An 18,879-nucleotide genomic window follows, 5' to 3' on the forward strand; every position below is an offset into this window, starting at 1 on the left:
GTGATCCTCCTGCCTAGGCCTCCCAAAGTGCTGGGATTACAGGCATGAGCCACTCACTACACCTGGCTAGTTCTTGATAAAGTTCCAAATAAACCGAAGTTCAATTTTCTCTCAGTCTGCACAGTAGTTATGGCCTTGGAAACTTCAGTGTGTGTTCACAACCTGCAAGAAAATATTTGGTGTTTACTTGTAAAAGAGAGTTAGGCTCTCAACTCCGAGGATTACAGATGGGTTTTTCACCTACATGAATGTCTGGCAGAACACTCAAGAGTCATGTTAGACACAAAAAAACAGTTTTCATAGAGTGGCACTGTCCTGTGCATTGAAAGGCATGTTGCATCCCTGGCCTCCTCTCTCTAAATGCCAATAGTGACTACAATCACTGCACTGACCAGAATGTCCCCCAGGAGAGCGTCCATCCCTGCTGAGGACCAGGGGCTGAGCCCTTCTCAACTTCAAAACCACTTCTACGTGCCTGATCACCTCTGAGTCCATATTCCATTGATTTCTTTCTCCTCTCTTCCATATGTAATTTCTCCCTATTTGTCATTCTCCATTCATTCATCAACCCGATCAGCCATTCTTTCATTAAAAAAAAATAAAAACACATGCTTCAAATCTCTCTTCTGCCCTACTGCTGACTTATATCATACTGTATCTCTCACATGGATTTTACAATATTCTCTTAACTGATGTCCTTCCTTCAAGTCCTGATGTCCTCATCCCTACTCTACTCTTGATATCAAAGGGTATCATCAGACATGCAGATTAGGTCAGGCCAGGCCTCTGCCCAGGATATCCCAGAAGGCCAAACTATGTTCTACAACATAGTGCCTCATCATCAGGTTCTCCCCAAACATCTGCTTCTCACATTTCAGAAAAATGTGAACCACTTTTTTTTCTTCTGCTTCTGTTTTTGAGATGGAGTCTCGCTCTGTCGCCCAGGCTAGAGTGCAGTGGCATGATCTTGGCCCATTGCAACCTCCACCTCCTGGGTTCAAGTGATTCTGCTGCCTCAGCCTCCTGAATAACTGAGACTACAGGTGCCTGCCACCACACCCAGCTAATTTTTGTATTTTTAGTAGAGACAGGGTTTCACCATATTGGTCAGGCTGGTCTCAAACTACTGACCTCAGATGGTCCACCTGCCTTGGCCTCCCGAAGTGCTGGGATTACAGGCATAAGCCACCACGCCCAGCCTGAACCAGTTTTTAAGACATGATTGGTATACAGTAAACTGCACATATTTAACAGTTTTATCGAGGTATAATTCGTGTACTACACAATTCACCCATTTAAAGCACGTAATTCAATAACTTTTAGTGTAGTCACAGGGTTCACACATGTTTAAAATATACAAGTTGAGGGCTGGACATGGTGGCTCATGCCTGTAATCCCTGCACTTTGGGAGGCCAAAGCAGGTGGATCACCTGAGGTCAGGAGTTCAAGGTCAACCTGGCCAGCCTGGCCAACATGGCAAAACCCCATCTCTACTAAAAATACAAAAAGTATCCAGGTGTGGTGGCGCGTGACTGTAGTCCCAGCTATTTGGGAGGCTGAGGCACAAGAATGACTTGAACCTGGGAGGTGGAATTTGCAGTGAGCCAAGATTGTGCCACTGCATTCTAGCCCAGGCAACAGAGGAGACTCTGTCTCAAATAAAATAAAAATATATACAGGTTGACACATTTTAACATAGGTACCTATCCCTGAAATCATTACCACAATCAAAATGATATTCATCACCCCCTAAAGTTTTCTTATGCCTATTTGTAATTTATTTTCCCTTCCCTAGCAACCACTTACTTGCTTTCTGTCATTATAAAGTACTTTACATTTTCAAGAATTTGATATAAACAAATCATGTAGTGTGTACTGTTTACTTTGTCATTTGTCTTGCTCTGGCTTCTACAATCAGCATAATTATTTTGAGATTCATCCATGTTGTAAACATATGCCCATAGTTTATTCTTTTTGTTGCTGAGTAGTATTCAGTTGTGTGATTATACCACAATTTGTGTACTTACCTGTTAATGGTAATTGGGTTGTTTCCAGTTTGGGGCTATAACCAAAAAAAAAAGCTGTTGTGAACATTCATATATGAGTATCTGGTCATATTGCTTTTGTTTCTCCTGGGCAAATACCTAAGAGTGGGATGGCTGGATCATATGATAAGTATATGTTAAGAAACTTATATATGTTAAGAAACTTATCATATAAGTATATAAGTAGACTTTTTAAGAAACTACCAAACTATTTTCCAAAGTGGTGGTACCATTTTGTGTTTCCTCCAGAGGCGTATGAGAGGTTCAGCTGCTCCAGGTCCTCACCAACTCTTGATGTGTCAGTCTTGTGAATTCTGGGGAACACATTTAGACCATAGCAGTAGGTCCCCAATAAATATTTGTTGGATAAAAATATAATTGCTGACTATTACAGTAATGTATGTCGGTCACTTTCTATGTGCCAGGCACTATACTAAGTGTTTTGCATATGTTTTCTCATTTCATTCTCCTAACAAATCTAGGAGATGAGCACTATTTTATTTTCATTTAGAAAATGGGAAACTTAGCCCTTCTAGTGGATATGTAGCAGTGTGCCTCACAGTTTAAACTCTAGTGGTTCTAACCTCCTAGTAGTTCCCACTACATATTATCCAGCATCCTGGATGCTTCTTTACCCATCCTTTAGTTAAACCATCTTCCTTTTGATACAGACAGGAGACAGGGAAATACTGGGTAGAAGAGGGTGGTCCCCTGGCAAAGACCCCACCCTCCAGCCTGGAAACCCACTGCCCTAAATAGGAACAGGCATTCCTGTTTTCACACCCCCTATCCTGTACCCATATAAACTCCAAATCCCAGGCTCCACAGGCAGACAAACAGAAGAGCAGCAGAATGGCACAGCAGAGAAGGAGAGAAGAGAAAAAACGTCTGAACATCGAGAGGAGTTCGGCTGGGGACAACCGGAGAGGAGATCAGCTGCTGGATAACCAAACTCCAGGGGAAGATCATTTTCCCACTCCATCCCCCTTCCAACTCACCATCCATTCCACTGAGAGCCACCTCCACCACTCAATAAAACCCCTGTATTCACCATCCGTCAAGTCCATGTGTGACCTGATCCTTCCTGCACGCTGGACAAGAACCCGGGTACCAAGATGGCACTGAGCTGGTTAACACTTAAGCTGTCAGTGACGGCAGAGCTAAAAGAGCACTGTAGCATGCCCACTGGGGCTTTGAGAGTTGCAGACACACATCCCTAGACTCCTAACCTGGGACCAGAGCCCCAAGAGCACTTGCCTGGGCTCCCTGCACCCTGCTCGTCTGCGTGCTTCTCCTCCCGTAAGGGGTTTGAGCAGCAGCTGCAGCCAAACAGACGAGCCACACCCCTGTCACACATCCTGTGACAGGGGTCAGGGAACTCTCCTATTTTGCTTTAGCCAGACCCAGGTTCCCTGGCCATCCAGTTGAACCAGAGTTTTTCTATATATATATACACACATATATATGCACCTACTCATAGAATTCTGTGGATTGTTTTTCAAAGCCTTTTCACATTATCCTCTGAAATCTTCTTACTGTGTTACTGTTTTCCCTACTCAAGGATTGGGACCGAATGCAAGGCTTGGCTCATCATAGCATCATTGTCACAAACGGCAATGCCAGAGACAGGATGTAACCTTCTGAGAGTGATACTTTTCCTCTGCAACTTGAAAAATGTAGCTCTGGCCGGGCGCGGTGGCTCAAGCCTGTAATCCAAGCACTTTGGGAGGCCGAGACGGGAGGATCACAAGGTCAGGAGATCGAGACCATCCTGGCTAACACAGTGAAATCCCGTCTCTACTAAAAAATGTAAAAAAACTAGCCGGGCGAGGTGGCGGGTGCCTGTAGTTCCAGCTACTCGGGAGGCTGAGGCAGGAGAATGGCGTGAACCCGGAAGGCGGAGCTTGCAGCGAGCTGAGATCCGGCCACTGCACTCCAGCCTGGGTGACAGAGCGAGACTCTGTCTCAAAAAAAAAAAAAAAAAAGAAAAGAAAAATGTAGCTCTAACTATTTTCTCTTGTTTAAAGAGAGCTGTGATCACAGTCAGTGTTATTTGAAACTTATTAATGAGACATAATATGCAGCTGTAGTATTTTTAAATAAAATGAATAATTTTCCTAATTCCACAAAACCTTCAAACGTAGAAGGTGAAATATAAATGAAGACAAAGGAACTCATGAACCTCAAAGAAATTTAACTTTATCTGAAGGAGAGTCACCCAATCATTATTTTTATGATTTCAAGGTTTCCTGTTTTGGAGGATTTTCAGTATTTTTTTACCCTTATCCTCTATGTTAGGGTGTGAAAATGTTAAGTATTTTTGAGGGAACTGGGATTAGTAGTTATGCCTATAATATTTTGTTTATGTTAGTGGCTGAGGAAGAAGCAGGACTGAGAAGTATATTTCAAGCAGCTTCTGAGAAATTCCCAGTAGTCAGTAATACCTGCCAGATTTTCAACTCCCCAGATAATGGTCAGTTAGATGTGGTTTTTACAGGTTCACAGGAGGGAGGCAGAAACATAAAAAGAGTGAGCTGATTTCCAGGAAGAGTATTTCCTGGTGGTTAAGTGAACGGTAAAGAAGTTCAGTTTCAAAGTCCGATTGGAAATTGCAGCTATGGAATTCAGAGTAATTGTCGCTGAGGCTTTATAGCCTGTGGATTTGGCCTGCTGTGCACACTGAGTGGTTCTTGGTTTCTAGCCCAGAGCAAAGTGGCAGTGAAGCACAAACACATATGCAAGACCTTCTCGGGGGGTTACTGGGTTTGCTGGAATTATGCATGGAATTAACCGGCAACTCAAGGAGTTAAAAGAAAGCACTAGAATGTGGGAACTCCTACGGCAATCCAGTTGACTAATCAAAATTATTTTGAAATAGCTCTTCATAGTGGGTTTTGTTCCAAGCAAGGTAATGCCATCCATCACGAGCTAAATAAAACCCTGGTAAGATCAACACAGTCCTGGTAAGATACGTTTTATGATTAAAGCCCACAACAAAGTGATTTGTACAAAAGGACTGTATAGCGCAGTGCTTCTTAAATTCCCCTGTGCACACCAATCACCTGGCAATCTTGTGAAAAGAGAGATTCTAAGGAGGGTCCTGAGATGATGCATGTTAAAGCAGCTCCTGGGTGGGGCTGGTACAGCCAGTTCTCAGACAATGCTTTAAGTTGCAAAGGCAGGTACTTAAGTAAATACATTGCTCTTACTTATTAGATTATGAAGTTGTCCTGTAAATTTCTTTGACAAGGTAAATTAGTCTGTTGTTAATAATCCTATTCACTCCTTGACAAAATAAACAAGTCTGTTGTTAATAATCCTATTCACTTTTAAAGGGTATGGGCATCCAATTCTTTTTTTTTTTTAATCAACTTTTATTTTAGATATGGGGGATACATGTGCAGGTTTGTCACAGGGGTATAGTGCACCCAGGGAGTGAGCATAATAAACAATAGTTTTTCAACCTACTCCCTCCCCGTCTAGTGGTCCACAGTGGCTGCTGTTCCCATGTTTCTGTCGTTGTGCACTCAATGTTTAGCTCATAGTTGTAAGTGAGAACATGTGGTATTTGGTTTTCTGTTCCTGAATTAATTTGCTTAGTATTTTGACTTCCAGCTCCATCCATGTTGTTGCAAGGACATGATTTTGTTCTTTTTTATGGCTGTGTAGTATTCCATAGTGTACGTGTACCACATTTTCTTTATCCAGTCCACTATTGATAGGCACCTAGGTGGATTCTATGTCTTTGCTGTCGTGAATACTGCTGCAATGAACAGATGAGCATATGTGTCTTTTTGGTATAATGATCTATTTTCCTTTGGGTATATACTCAGTAGTGGGATTACTGAGTCGAACAGTAGCTCTGATTTAAGTTCTCTGAGAAATCTCCAAACTGCTTTCCACAGTGACTGAACTAATTTACATTCCCACCAGCAGTGTATAAGCATTTCCTTTCCCCACAGCCTCACCAGCATCTTTTGTTTTTTGACTTTTTAATAATAGCGATTCTGACTGGTGTGAGGTGGTATCTCATTGTGGTTTTTGACTTGTATTTCTCTGACGATTAGTGATGCTGAGCATTTTTCCATGTCTTTTTTCAGTAGATATGAACACTTGCATGTCTTCTTTTGAGAAGTGTTCATGTACATCAAATTCTCATTTCTATCTTCTGCTTTAAAAAAAGGAGGGAGAATATGTCTTCGTTAATGACCTCATGGAAAAATCATTTTTAAAATCTCCATATTAGGCCAGGCATGGCAGCTCATGTCTGTAATCCCAGCACTTTGGGAGGCTGAGGCAGGCGGATCACCTGAGGTCAAGAGTTCAAGACCAGCTTGACCAACATGGTGAAACCCCGTCTCTACAAAAATACAAAAATTAGCCGGGCATGGTGGCAGACATCTGTAATCCCAGCTAGTCAGGAGTCTGAGGCAAGAGAATCGCTTGAACCCGAGAGGCGGAGGTTGCAGTGTGCTAGGTACAATGTGCATTCCAGCCTGGGCAACAGAGTGAGACTCCATAAAAAAAAAAAAAAAAAAACAAGAAAAAAACACCTCCATATCGAGCCCTTTTTTTTGAGACAGAGTCTTGCTCTGTTGCCCAGGCTGCAGTGCAGTGGCCCCAATCTGGAACTGCACCCTCGACTTCCTGGTCTCAAGCAATCCTCCCACCTCAGCCTCTCGAGTAGCTGGTTCCACAGACATACACCATCACACCTGACAATTTTTTTTAACATTTTTTTTTATTATTATACTTTAAGTTCTAGGGTACATGCGCACAACGTGCAGGTTTGTTACATATGTATACATGTGCCATGTTGGTGTGCTGCACCCATTAACTCGTCATTTACATTAGGCATATCTCCTAATGCTATCCCTCCCCCCTCCCCTCACCCCACGACAGGCCCCGGTGTGTGATGTTCCCCACCCTGTGTCCAAGTGATCTCATTGTTCAGTTCCCACCTATGAGTGAGAACATGCGGTGTTTGGTTTTTTGACCTTGTGATAGTCTGCTGAGAATGATGGTTTCCAGCTTCATCCATGTCCCTACAAAGGACATGAACTCATCCTTTTTTATGGCTGCATAGTATTCCATGCACACCTGACAAATTTTTAAATTTTTTGTAGAGACAGGGTCTCACCATCTTGCCCAGGCTTGCCTTGAACTCCTGGGCTCAAGCTGTCCTCCCGCCTTAGCCTCGCAAAGTGTTGGGATTACAGGCATTAGCCACGCACCCAACCTGAGTCTTTATTTAAAGACTGAAAATACCCATGCCATTTATTTGACTGATGCTCCTGATTATTAAAGAAGTTACAGTAAATCCAGTATGTTGCCTACATACAACAGTGGCATTCAAAAAGTATCTTACTAGTGGTTTCAGTAAGAACAGTCACTTTTGTGTTAAAATTTGAAAACAAGCGCTTCCTAGTTTGAGTATTAGGTTATCTTTAGCGCAGGACCATCCTGTTTTGGAGGTAGCATCACATGATAGTTTGAGCACAGACTTTGAAGTCAGACTTTCTAGATTCTAATCCCAGTTCTGCCACTTGCTGACTGCGTGCCTGTGGATGAGTGCGCAATGGTGTACTCATCTGTAAAATTGGTCTGCATTCTCCAGGTGTTACTGGATTGAGTAAAAATCTGCAAAGCTCCTAGAATGGTGCCCAGCACTTATATAAGCTACATAAGTGTTTGTTAAATATATGATTAAAATAAATAATATATGCCTTAATGTCATATCTTAGTTGCTCAGTGGTCCTATGGAATCCAGAAAGCCTGTTCTCTTTTTACCAACTAAAACATCCTACAAGACTTTGCCAACAAGTAGCTGGTCAGAGAGAAAGGAGCCTTCAGCCAACAACCTGAGAACCCCAAAATATATACATGACACTTGGAAATGCATTCATTTTCCTTATTTGATTAGATTTACCTCAGTCTTTTGGTTTTGCAGTTGGTGATGTACATTGGCCAAGTGGCCAAGGATATCTTGAAGTGGCCCCGTCCCTCCTCCCCTCCAGTTGTGAAACTGGAAAAGAGACTGATTGCTGAATATGGAATGCCGTCCACCCACGCCATGGCGGCCACCGCCATCGCCTTCACCCTCCTTATCTCTACTATGGACAGATACCAGGTAAGGTGGCCTCGTTATTCTTCCTACCCATCTACTGTGGCAGCAAATAGAGGCTGCACTTCTGAATTTTCTCTTAAAGCTGCTTTGAGGGACCTTAAGGTTTATGAAATGAAGATTAAGAGAAACTGAAACCTATTAAGTAGATGACAATTGCATCATAAATAAAGTGACCATATAATTTAGCATCTAAATCAGATTATGCCTGAGTGTGAACATCAGCACCATTAATAATGACACCAGGACAACTAGCATAATATGGACCATCCCCGGAGACCAGCATGTATTATCACCCTGGGCTGCCTGACGAGACAGTGCTTGAATTAGTGTTCTCATCCTCTGTTTGCAAGAGGAGTTTATGTCCTAGTAAATGATTCTCCAGGGCTGAGATGATTCTACCAAATCCCTCTGCCAGACTCCCCGGGGCCTGGGGCAGCAAAGAGTCTGTGACTCAAATTAGCCTCTAAGGATGCCTCTGCCCTGGTTAAGGCTCAGCCACTAGAAACGATGGCTCGAAGTTTTCTAGAATGTTCTAAATGGCAGACGATTAATAAATGCTGAAAATAGAAGAATTTTACTTAATATCTGCTTAAATGCCAATTATAGTAAGACTTAAAAGGTTATACTATTACAGCAATGAAGTTATTTTTCCTATTTGAGACCTATGGCTCTAATCCTCTGTTTAATTTTATAAGTGTTTTCTTTTACCCATTGGAAGTTTTATTTGTTTGTTTGTTTATTTGTTTGTTTTCGAGACAGGGTCTCTGTTGCGAGGGCTGGAGTACAGTGGTACCATCAGCACTCACTGCAGTGTTGACCTTCTGGGCTCAAGCAATCCTCCCATCTCAGCTTCTCAAGTAGCTGAGACCACAGCTATGCACCACTACACCCAGCTAATTTTTTAAAAATTTTTATAGTGAAGGGGTCTCGCTGTGTTGCCCAGGCTGGTCTTGAACTCCTGGCCTCAAGCAATCTGCCTGCCTGGGCTTGCCAAAGCACTGGGATTACCGGCATGAGCCACTGCACCCAGCCCCACTGGAAGTTTTAGATTCCGTTAAATCTAGCAGTCTTGTAGATAAATGGCAGTATTGTTTTTCCCTGTCCCTTTACCCCAGAAGACCAGGGATGTTCCACATTCCAGGTTATGCAGAAGCAGGAAGTCAAGCTTCATGTAGCTGGAAAGACCAGGACTACTGTGGGGTCCCAACTCTACTGCTATAGCCTTCTACCTGGTCATCTGGGTTTAGACCTCTCTTACATAAGAAAGGGACAGTTACAAGGAATATATTTGACTAGATATCATCTTTTGTCATAAGTTACTTAAATGTCATGCCAAAGTCAAACAATGTCTGAGCCCTTGGCACTGTCTGAATTAACTTAGTGCAGGCTGCTGAGCCATGTTGTACCCAATGTCAGCTGCCCTAAAAGGACATAGTGGGCCAAGCACCAGCTCCCATTGGGTTGCTCTTGGTGCCCAGAGAAGTCTATGAACATGGTAATGTTACTTAAGAGAAAAGCAGCAAGTGGAGGCTCACAGCAGCAAAACCACCACCATCACCACAGACACATCCATTGCAGAGCTGCCCAGTCCTCCTTAAAAAATTCTTGTCAACTTACATGATGTAGCAGTTTTCATAAGGTCGGAGTCATGTTGTGAATTTCTTTCCTATTTGATTTTTAATGGTGAATGTATTTAGCTAGCTGAGTTGTTTGCTCATAAACAGCTCTAAATATTGGTTTATTTATATATTTTATATTTATTGGTTTATTTATATATATTTATTTACATATATATTGGTTTATGTGTATTGAGTAACCCAAAAACTATTGAAATAAAATTTTTTAAATGTGTGTTGAGGCTACTGCCCACACCCTAATTTCCAAATATATTAACTCATTAATTCTTAACACTTTTAAATTAAAATCTGAGACTTAGTTAATGATAAACCTTAAGAACAGACATGACAATCAGGTGTTATGGTACTCACGTGTTACATGGGAAAGAACACACTGGAGTTGGACTCAGAAGGCATGGCCTGCAGTTTTGACTCTCACTTACTGGCTGTGTGACTTCAGGCAGATCATTTCACTTCTCTGAACCCCAAGCTCTTGTTGTGAGGGTCAAATGGGAGCATTGAGGGGAAAGTGCCTTTGTGATAAAGTTTATTAACAATGTCATTTATTATCATGGTTAAGGGCTTCCTCATTTGTAAAATGGGGCTAATAACTGAGCCTACTTCATAGGGTTATGTGAAGACTAAGGGAGATAGGATAAAGTGCTTTGCCTAATACAGACAGTGCTCTATTGTCTTTGATCTTACTACGGAATACCACAGACACTGGTGCTTGAAGCAGGTGGATTACAAGCCTATGTCTAGTTTATAAGCAAAATATCTGTGTGTTCCTTATATGATTCAGTATTAGCCAGATTCCTCCAGCCGCTAGTGTTACTCAGCAGCAAATGTTGAGAGTCAGTAGAATCTGCACAAGTGCTTTTGATATCTGGACGCAAATATGCCGATTCTTACTTTGGGCCCATTGCCCCTGCGTCTTCCACAGAGGAGGAGAAGTTGCTTGTTGGGATTTTCAGATTATAGCCCTGGCTATCTATCTACCTTGCTTCTTGGTCAAATTGTTTGTTTCTTGTCACTCTGATTTAAGAATAGGTAGAAATCAAAGTTATTCATTTCACTAAAACTGCCAGCACTGTAGTTGTGGTCATGAGTCTTAAAGCCAAGTCCTACTACATGTCACGTGCATACTTATATGTTAGAAACTTCCTCCCAGAACTGTATACCTAGGTATCTTCCCCTTCTCTTTCTTCTGTCTCCCCTTTTAGAAAATGTTTTTAGATAATCAGATTGCTGGTCTGGGGAATGCAAGATTCGGACTAGCAATTCTTGCATTAATGAACCCTATTCCCACCTATGACATGAAATCATATGTCTGAGTGTGATCTAAGTCCCTTGTTTTTTCTCCTTACCCCACAGTATCCATTTGTGTTGGGACTGGTGATGGCCGTGGTGTTTTCCACCTTGGTGTGTCTCAGCAGGCTCTACACTGGGATGCATACGGTCCTGGTAAGACTTTGTGGTCAGGTCTTGTGGCGATTGTTTGAATGGTATTGTGGTCACTGTGTCAATATGTTTCTCATACTACTTATTTATAAAATTATTTGCATATGTAATTATATTTCTCATCATGCCAGTGCATTAAGTAATTATTATGTTCGGGTGCATGTACGATAATAGTAATGAAACATTAAGGTAATATCAATGAGGCTGAGCCACGCTGAACCCTCAAGATTTTGAAAATGGGCTAGAACAGCGTTGGAGACTCCGGTCATTTATATTCATATCGGTTTACTGACGATGCAGCAAGCAGTGCAGGAAAAGCCCCCAGGCTCACAGACACAAGTGAGTAGTCGCAGTTCCCCACTTAGGTCTTCACAGAGAGGGGCCTGAAATCAGGGGTCTCCAGTGCCCTTGCAAGGTAAGGGTCCTACTAGGACAGAGGAGCCCGGAATCATGGCTTTGCTTCCTTCCATACTGTTTTAGGCTGGAGGCAGTGGTGGGAACACAGAGTCCCATCTGCATCTAAAAGTCCATCCACCCTTTTACCATATTAGAAATATTTTCCAGGGCCGCCATGATTGGCACAGTTAAAGTCCTTGAGAATTCAATTTCCCACAGCTGCCTTGAAGTTCCAGAGCGTAAGGCTGGCCATGGTTGACCACAGGGGCGCTATTTATCATCGTAATGGATACAAGAAAGATTTCTTTAAAAAGATATGGGCCCTTGCTCATTATGTGTTTATCTCAATTCTGAAGCTCTAAAGTTAAGTTAGCAAAAAACCTGGGAGGGAAAGGCCCACGCCCCACACGGGCCTTCTTGCTTCTCTCCCTGGTCCCTGGTGTGGGTTTTTTTTTTTTTATTTTTTTTTTATTTTTTATTTTTTTTTTTTAATTTATTTATTATTATTATACTTTAAGTTGTAGGGTACATGTGCATAACGTGCAGGTTTGTTACATATGTATACTTGTGCCATGTTGCTGTGCTGCACCCATCAACTCGTCATTTACATCAGGTATAACTCCCAATGCAATCCCTCCCCCCTCCCCCCTCCCCATGATAGGCCCCGGTGTGTGATGTTCCCCTTCCTGAGTCCGAGTGATCTCATTGTTCAGTTCCCACCTATGAGTGAGAACATGCGGTGTTTGGTTTTCTGTTCTTGTGATAGTTTGCTAAGAATGATGGATTCCAGCTGCATCCAAGTCCCTACAAAGGACTCAAACTCATCCTTTTTTATGGCTGCATAGTATTCCATGGTGTATATGTGCCACATTTTCTTAATCCAATCTGTCACTGATGGACATTTGGGTTGATTCCAAGTCTTTGCTATTGTGAATAGTGCTGCAATAAACATACGTGTGCATGTGTCTTTATAGCAGCATAATTTATAATCCTTTGAGTATATACCCAGTAATGGGATGGCTGGGTCATATGGTACATCTAGTTCTAGATCCTTGAGGAATCGCCATACTGTTTTCCATAATGGTTGAACTAGTTTACAATCCCACCAACAGTGTAAAAGTGTTCCTATTTCTCCACATCCTCTCCAGCACCTGTTGTTTCCTGACTTTTTAATGATTGCCATTCTAACTGGTGTGAGATGGTATCTCATTGTGGTTTTGATTTGCATTTCTCTGATGGCCAGTGATGATGAGCATTTTTTCATGTGTCTGTTGGCTGTATGAATGTCTTCTTTTGAGAAATGTCTGTTCATGTCCTTTGCCCACTTTTTGATGGGGTTGTTTGTTTTTTTCTTGTAAATTTGTTTGAGTTCTTTGTAGGTTCTGGATATTAGCCCTTTGTCAGATGAGTAGATTGCAAAAATTTTCTCCCATTCTGTAGGTTGCCTGTTCACTCTGATGGTAGTTTCTTTTGCTGTGCAGAAGCTCTTTAGTTTAATGAGATCCCATTTGTCAATTTTGGCTTTTGCTGCTGTTGCTTTTGGTGTTTTAGACATGAAATCTTTGCCCATGCCTATGTCCTGAATGGTACTACCTAGGTTTTCCTCTAGGATTTTTATGGTATTAGGTCTAACATTTAAGTCTCTAATCCATCTTGAATTAATTTTCGTATAAGGAGTAAGGAAAGGATCCAGTTTCAGCTTTCTACTTATGGCTAGCCAATTTTCCCAGCACCATTTATTAAATAGGGAATCCTTTCCCCATTTCTTGTTTCTCTCAGGTTTGTCAAAGATCAAATGGCTGTAGATGTGTGGTATTATTTCTGAGGACTCTGTTCTGTTCCATTGGTCTATATCTCTGTTTTGGTACCAGTACCATGCTGTTTTGGTTACTGTAGCCTTGTAGTATAGTTTGAAGTCAGGTAGCGTGATGCCTCCAGCTTTGTTCTTTTGACTTAGGATTGTCTTGGAGATGCGGGCTCTTTTTTGGTTCCATATGAACTTTAAAGCAGTTTTTTCCAATTCTGTGAAGAAACTCATTGGTAGCTTGATGGGGATGGCATTGAATCTATAAATTACCTTGGGCAGTATGGCCATTTTCACGATTCTTCCTATCCATGAGCATGGTATGTTCTTCCATTTGTTTGTGTCCTCTTTTATTTCACTGAGCAGTGGTTTGTAGTTCAAAGCAGTGTGTAGAGGGAAATTTATAGCACTAAATGCCCACAAGAGAAAGCAGGAAAGATGTAAAATTGACACTCTAACATCGCAATTAAAAGAACTAGAGAAGCAAGAGCAAACACATTCGAAAGCTAGCAGAAGGCAAGAAATAACTAAGATCAGAGCAGAACTGAAGGAGATAGAGACACAAAAAACCCTCCAAAAAATCAATGAATCCAGGAGTTGGTTTTTTGAAAAGATCAACAAAATTGACAGACCACTAGCCAGACTAATAAAGAAGAAAAGAGAGAAGAATCAAATCGACGCAATTAAAAATGATCAAGGGGATATCACCACCGACCCCACAGAAATACAAACTACCATCAGAGAATACTATAAACACCTCTACGCAAATAAACTGGAAAATCTAGAAGAAATGGATAATTTCCTGGACACTTACACTCTTCCAAGACTAATCCAGGAAGAAGTTGAATCCCTGAATAGACCAATAGCAGGCTCTGAAATTGAGGCAACAATTAATAGCCTACCAACCAAAAAAAGTCCAGGACCAGATGGATTCACAGCTGAATTCTACCAGAGGTACAAAGAGGAGTTGGTACCATTCCTTCTGAAACTATTCCAATCAATAGAAAAAGAGGGAATCCTCCCTAACTCATTTTATGAGGCCAACATCATCCTGATACCAAAGCCTGGCAGAGACACAACAAAAAAAGAGAATTTTAGACCAATATCCCTGATGAACATCGATGCAAAAATCCTCAATAAAATACTGGCAAACCGGATTCAGCAACACATCAAAAAGCTTATCCACCATGATCAAGTGGGCTTCATCCCTGGGATGCAAGGCTGGTTCAACATTCGCAAATCAATAAACATAATCCAGCATATAAACAGAACCAAAGACAAGAACCACATGATTATCTCAATTGATGCAGAAAAGGCTTTTGACAAAATTCAACAGCCCTTCATGCTAAAAACGCTCAATAAATTCGGTATTGATGGAACGTACCTCAAAATAATAAGAGCTATTTATGACAAACCCACAGCCAATATCATACTGAATGGGCAAAAACTGGAAAAATTCCCTTTGAAAACTGGCACAAGACAGGGATGCCCTCTCTCACCATTCCTATTCAACATAGTGTTGGAAGTTCTGGCTAGGGCAATCAGGCAAGAGAAAGAAATCAAGGGTATTCAGTTAGGAAAAGAAGAAGTCAAATTGTCCCTGTTTGCAGATGACATGATTGTATATTTAGAAAACCCCATTGTCTCAGCCCAAAATCTCCTTAAGCTGATAAGCAACTTCAGCAAAGTCTCAGGATACAAAATTAATGTGCAAAAATCACAAGCATTCTTATACACCAGTAACAGACAAACAGAGAGCCAAATCAGGAATGAACTTCCATTCACAATTGCTTCAAAGAGAATAAAATACCTAGGAATCCAACTTACAAGGGATGTAATGGTGTGGGTTTTTTATGGGAAACATGGAAGGGAGGAGGGCAGAAGGGCAGAAGCTGCAAAGTGAACAGATTGGGGAGATCGTTTGTCAAAAGGAACAGAGGCCGAAGTAACTCAGAGAAGGGGGTTTACGGCTTCCCAAGGATCTATCAGAGAGCAACATTATGCTTTCCTCTTAAAATGCAAAGGAAGGTGCTGATAGTAACTGACTCAAGGCCAAGCCTCAGAAGAGGCAGGCAAGTCTCCAAGTTTAAGGCGTGCTAAAAATCTCAGGAATCAAGATAAATAATTTGAATGCAGTTTTTTAAAAAATCAAAATTCATGCCACAAAACCCCATGATGAGCTAAATAGTCAAATTTTAAGTGAAGACAAGATCTGACCCTGTATTTGCATGCTATGCCTCACCTACTTCACCTCAGCCTAGCCCTGACCTGGGTGCTATCTGGGTGAAGGTGGACCTCAGATCTCGGAAATAAGAAAGGAGCAATGAAGGGCCAGTCCTGTAATTTTACCTTCCAAGGCACATCCTTGCTGGCCCCATCCCATGTCACACCACACTGGTGGCTTCTAAGATGGAGGGAAGGAAGGGAGGATGGCATTCTCAATTTGCTACACTGCTGCTTCGTGTTACAAAGAGGTTCTCTCCAAATATGTTCATGGACTTCAATATGGAATGAAGAACTCTTGGGTTCTCTGGCATCTCTTTTTATCTGGGGCTCCTGTTTAATTTCTGTAGGCTTTAATAAAAAATGATCTCGGTAATGACAGACTGGGTAAAGAAAATGTGGTACATATACATCATGGAATACTATGCAGCCATGAAAAGGAATGAGAGCATGTCCTTTGCAGAGACTTGGATGAAGCTGGAAGCCATCATCCTCAGCAAACTAACACAGGAACAGAAAACCTAACACACATGTTCTCACTCATACATAGGAGTTGAACAATGAGAACACATGGACACAGGGAGGGGAACAACACACACCAGGGCCTGTTGGGAGGTGGGGGGTGAGGGGAGGGAAATTAGAGGATGGTCAGTAGGTGCAGCAAACCACCATGGCACACGTATACCTGCGTAACAAACCTGTACATTCTGCACATGTATCTCGGGACTTAAAGTAAAATTTAAAAAAGAATGATCTTGAGAACTTGGGTTAAAATTAAAATGAAAGTAAGCACAAGTATGTGGAGCTACGGAGATGAATAAAGAGTACACAAAACCCACCTCAATAGAAACACAGCTACAGCCTTTTCTTTTTAAAGTGAGTTGTGGGGACAGTAAGCAGATATTTAGGTGAAGATAGATTAGGCCTCTCATCCAGATGCAAGGAACAGGTACCACCCTCCTTTTGGGAGCATTTGTCCCAGAAGAAGCTGGAGCAAGAGGCCACAGCAACCATTGTCCCCAAGCCCATCTGTTCTGTGAGGACCCAGGGCTTCTTTCATGCTCATAATTTTATTTCATAAAGATCTTAGACCTTGACTCAGGCTCAGGCCCAGGTACCAGTCATGCTACAGGACCGGAGAATGGCCTACGGTGCAATGATGAGTAATTTCTAGTAGAAGGGAACAGTTGGTTTTAATAGTAGGATAAGGTAGAATTATGGATTAGTAATCTTTATTCAGCAGCAACTTAATCAGCTCCTACAGGCCCCTGGGCTTGGAACTAGATCTGGGAGCTCTTGTGGTAAAGAAACCTACCCTGCCCCTCAGGTGTCCAAGTCTACTCAAGGAGACAGATGTCTACACTGCTGATTACCTGACATGATGATATAGTTAGGATGGAATAGCGGATTGAGCCAACTATGGTAGCCTGCCCCTTCCCTGTGCCCCTCACAATCTCTAGGGAATGTCTTTTATAATGGCTGTCAACCCTAGCTACATATTCAAACCCCATGGGAAGCTTCTAAAAAAATCTCTCTGAAGATATTTGTACCCCCATGTTCAGAGAAGCCTTATTCACAATAGCCTAAAGGTGAGCCCAAGTGTTCGCTGACAGAATGGATAAGCATAGTGTGACATCCAGGCTTAACTCAGAGTCATTGCGGGTTCAGTTCCAAACCATCACAATCAAGTGAATATCACAAGCAAGTCACACAATTTTTTTGTCTCTCAGTGCATATAAAAATGTTTACACTATTCTGTTGTCTAGTAAGTGTGCAATCGCATTATGTCTAAAAAAAAAAAGCAGTGTACACATAATATCTTAATTTAGAGATAATTTTTTGCTAAAAATGCTAACAATTATCTGGGCCTTCTGTGAGTCATAATGTTTTTGCTGGTGGAGGGTCTGGCTCAGTGTTGATGGCTGCTAACTGATTAGGGTGGTGATTGCTCAAGGGTGGAGTGGCTGTGGCAAGTTTTGTTTTTGTTTTTGTTTTTGTTTTCGAAACATCTCAGTCTGTCACTCAGGCTGGAGTGCAGTGGTGAGATCCTGGCTCACTGCAATGTCTGCCTTCCAGATTCAAGCAATTCTCATACCTCAGCCTCCTGAATAGCTGGGAGTACAGGCATGCACCACCACATCTAGCTAATTTTTGTATTTTTAGTAGAGACAGTGTCTCACTATGTTGCCCAGGCTTGTCTCAAATTCCTGGGCTCAAGCAATCATACCACCACAGCCTCCTAAAGTGCTGGGATTACAGGCGTGAACCACCGTGCCCTGTTTCTTAAAATAGACAACAATGAAGTTTGTCGCATCAATGGACTCTTCCTTTTAGGAAAGATTTCTCTGTAGAATGCCAATGCTGTTTTTTTCTTTATTTTTCTCCCCTTTACATACGCCAAACCATGTGATGATATTTGATAGCCTTTTAACCGGAGTAGAACTTTCAAAATTAGAGTCAATCCTCTCAAACCCTGCAATTGCTGTATCCACTACGTTTATGTAATATTCTGTCCTTTCTTGTCATTTTAACAATGTTCACAGCATCTTCACCTGAAGTAGAGTCCATCTGAAAAGATTACTTTCTTTGTTTTTCCATAAAAAGCAACTCTTCATCCATTCAAGTTTTATCATGAGATTGCAGCAATTCAGTCACATCTTAAGGCTCCACATCTAATTCTAGTTCTCTTGCTATTTTTTTTTATTTTTTATTTTTTTATTTTTTTGAGACAGAGTCTCACTCTGTCACCCAGGCTGGAGTGCAATGACATGATCTCTACTCACTGTAACTTCCACCTCCCAGATTCAAGCCATTGTCTTGCCTCAGCCTCCCAAGTAGCTGGGACTACAGGCATGCACTGCCATACCCAGCTAATTTTTGTATTTTTAGTAGAAGCAGGGTTTCACCATGTTGGCCAGGCGGGTCTTGAACTCCTGACATAAACTGATCCATCTACCTTGGTCTCCCAAAGTGCTGTGATTACAGGCATGAGCCAGTGTGCCCGGCCTCTTGCTATTTTAATCATATCTGCAGTTACTTCCTCTGCTGAAGTCATAACCCCCTCAACATTATCCATAAGTGTTGGAATCAATATCTCCCAAACTCCTGTTAATGTTGATAGCTTGACCTCCTCCCATGAACATGAATCACAAATGTTCTTAATGGCATCTAGAATGGTGAATCCTTTCCAGAAGGTTTTCAATTTAC

At 41.8% G+C, this 18,879-nt stretch overlaps 1 protein-coding gene across 3 annotated transcripts in view; it reads left to right on the forward strand.

The window, feature by feature from the left end:
* SGPP2 (sphingosine-1-phosphate phosphatase 2) overlaps positions 1-18,879 on the forward strand; it is a 145,904-nt gene that overhangs the window by 92,684 nt on the left and 34,341 nt on the right. For all 3 annotated transcript variants that reach the window (XM_065526162.1, XM_074010327.1, XM_005574424.4), the window contains exons 3-4: positions 7,996-8,175; positions 11,163-11,252. In XM_065526162.1, coding sequence (XP_065382234.1) covers positions 8,002-8,175; positions 11,163-11,252 — 264 coding nt within the window. In that variant the 5' untranslated portion in view covers positions 7,996-8,001. The remainder of the gene's footprint in view (positions 1-7,995; positions 8,176-11,162; positions 11,253-18,879) is intronic.

The sequence above is a fragment of the Macaca fascicularis genome, chromosome 12 (assembly GCF_037993035.2).
Source record: "Macaca fascicularis isolate 582-1 chromosome 12, T2T-MFA8v1.1".
NCBI lineage: Eukaryota > Metazoa > Chordata > Mammalia > Primates > Cercopithecidae > Macaca > Macaca fascicularis.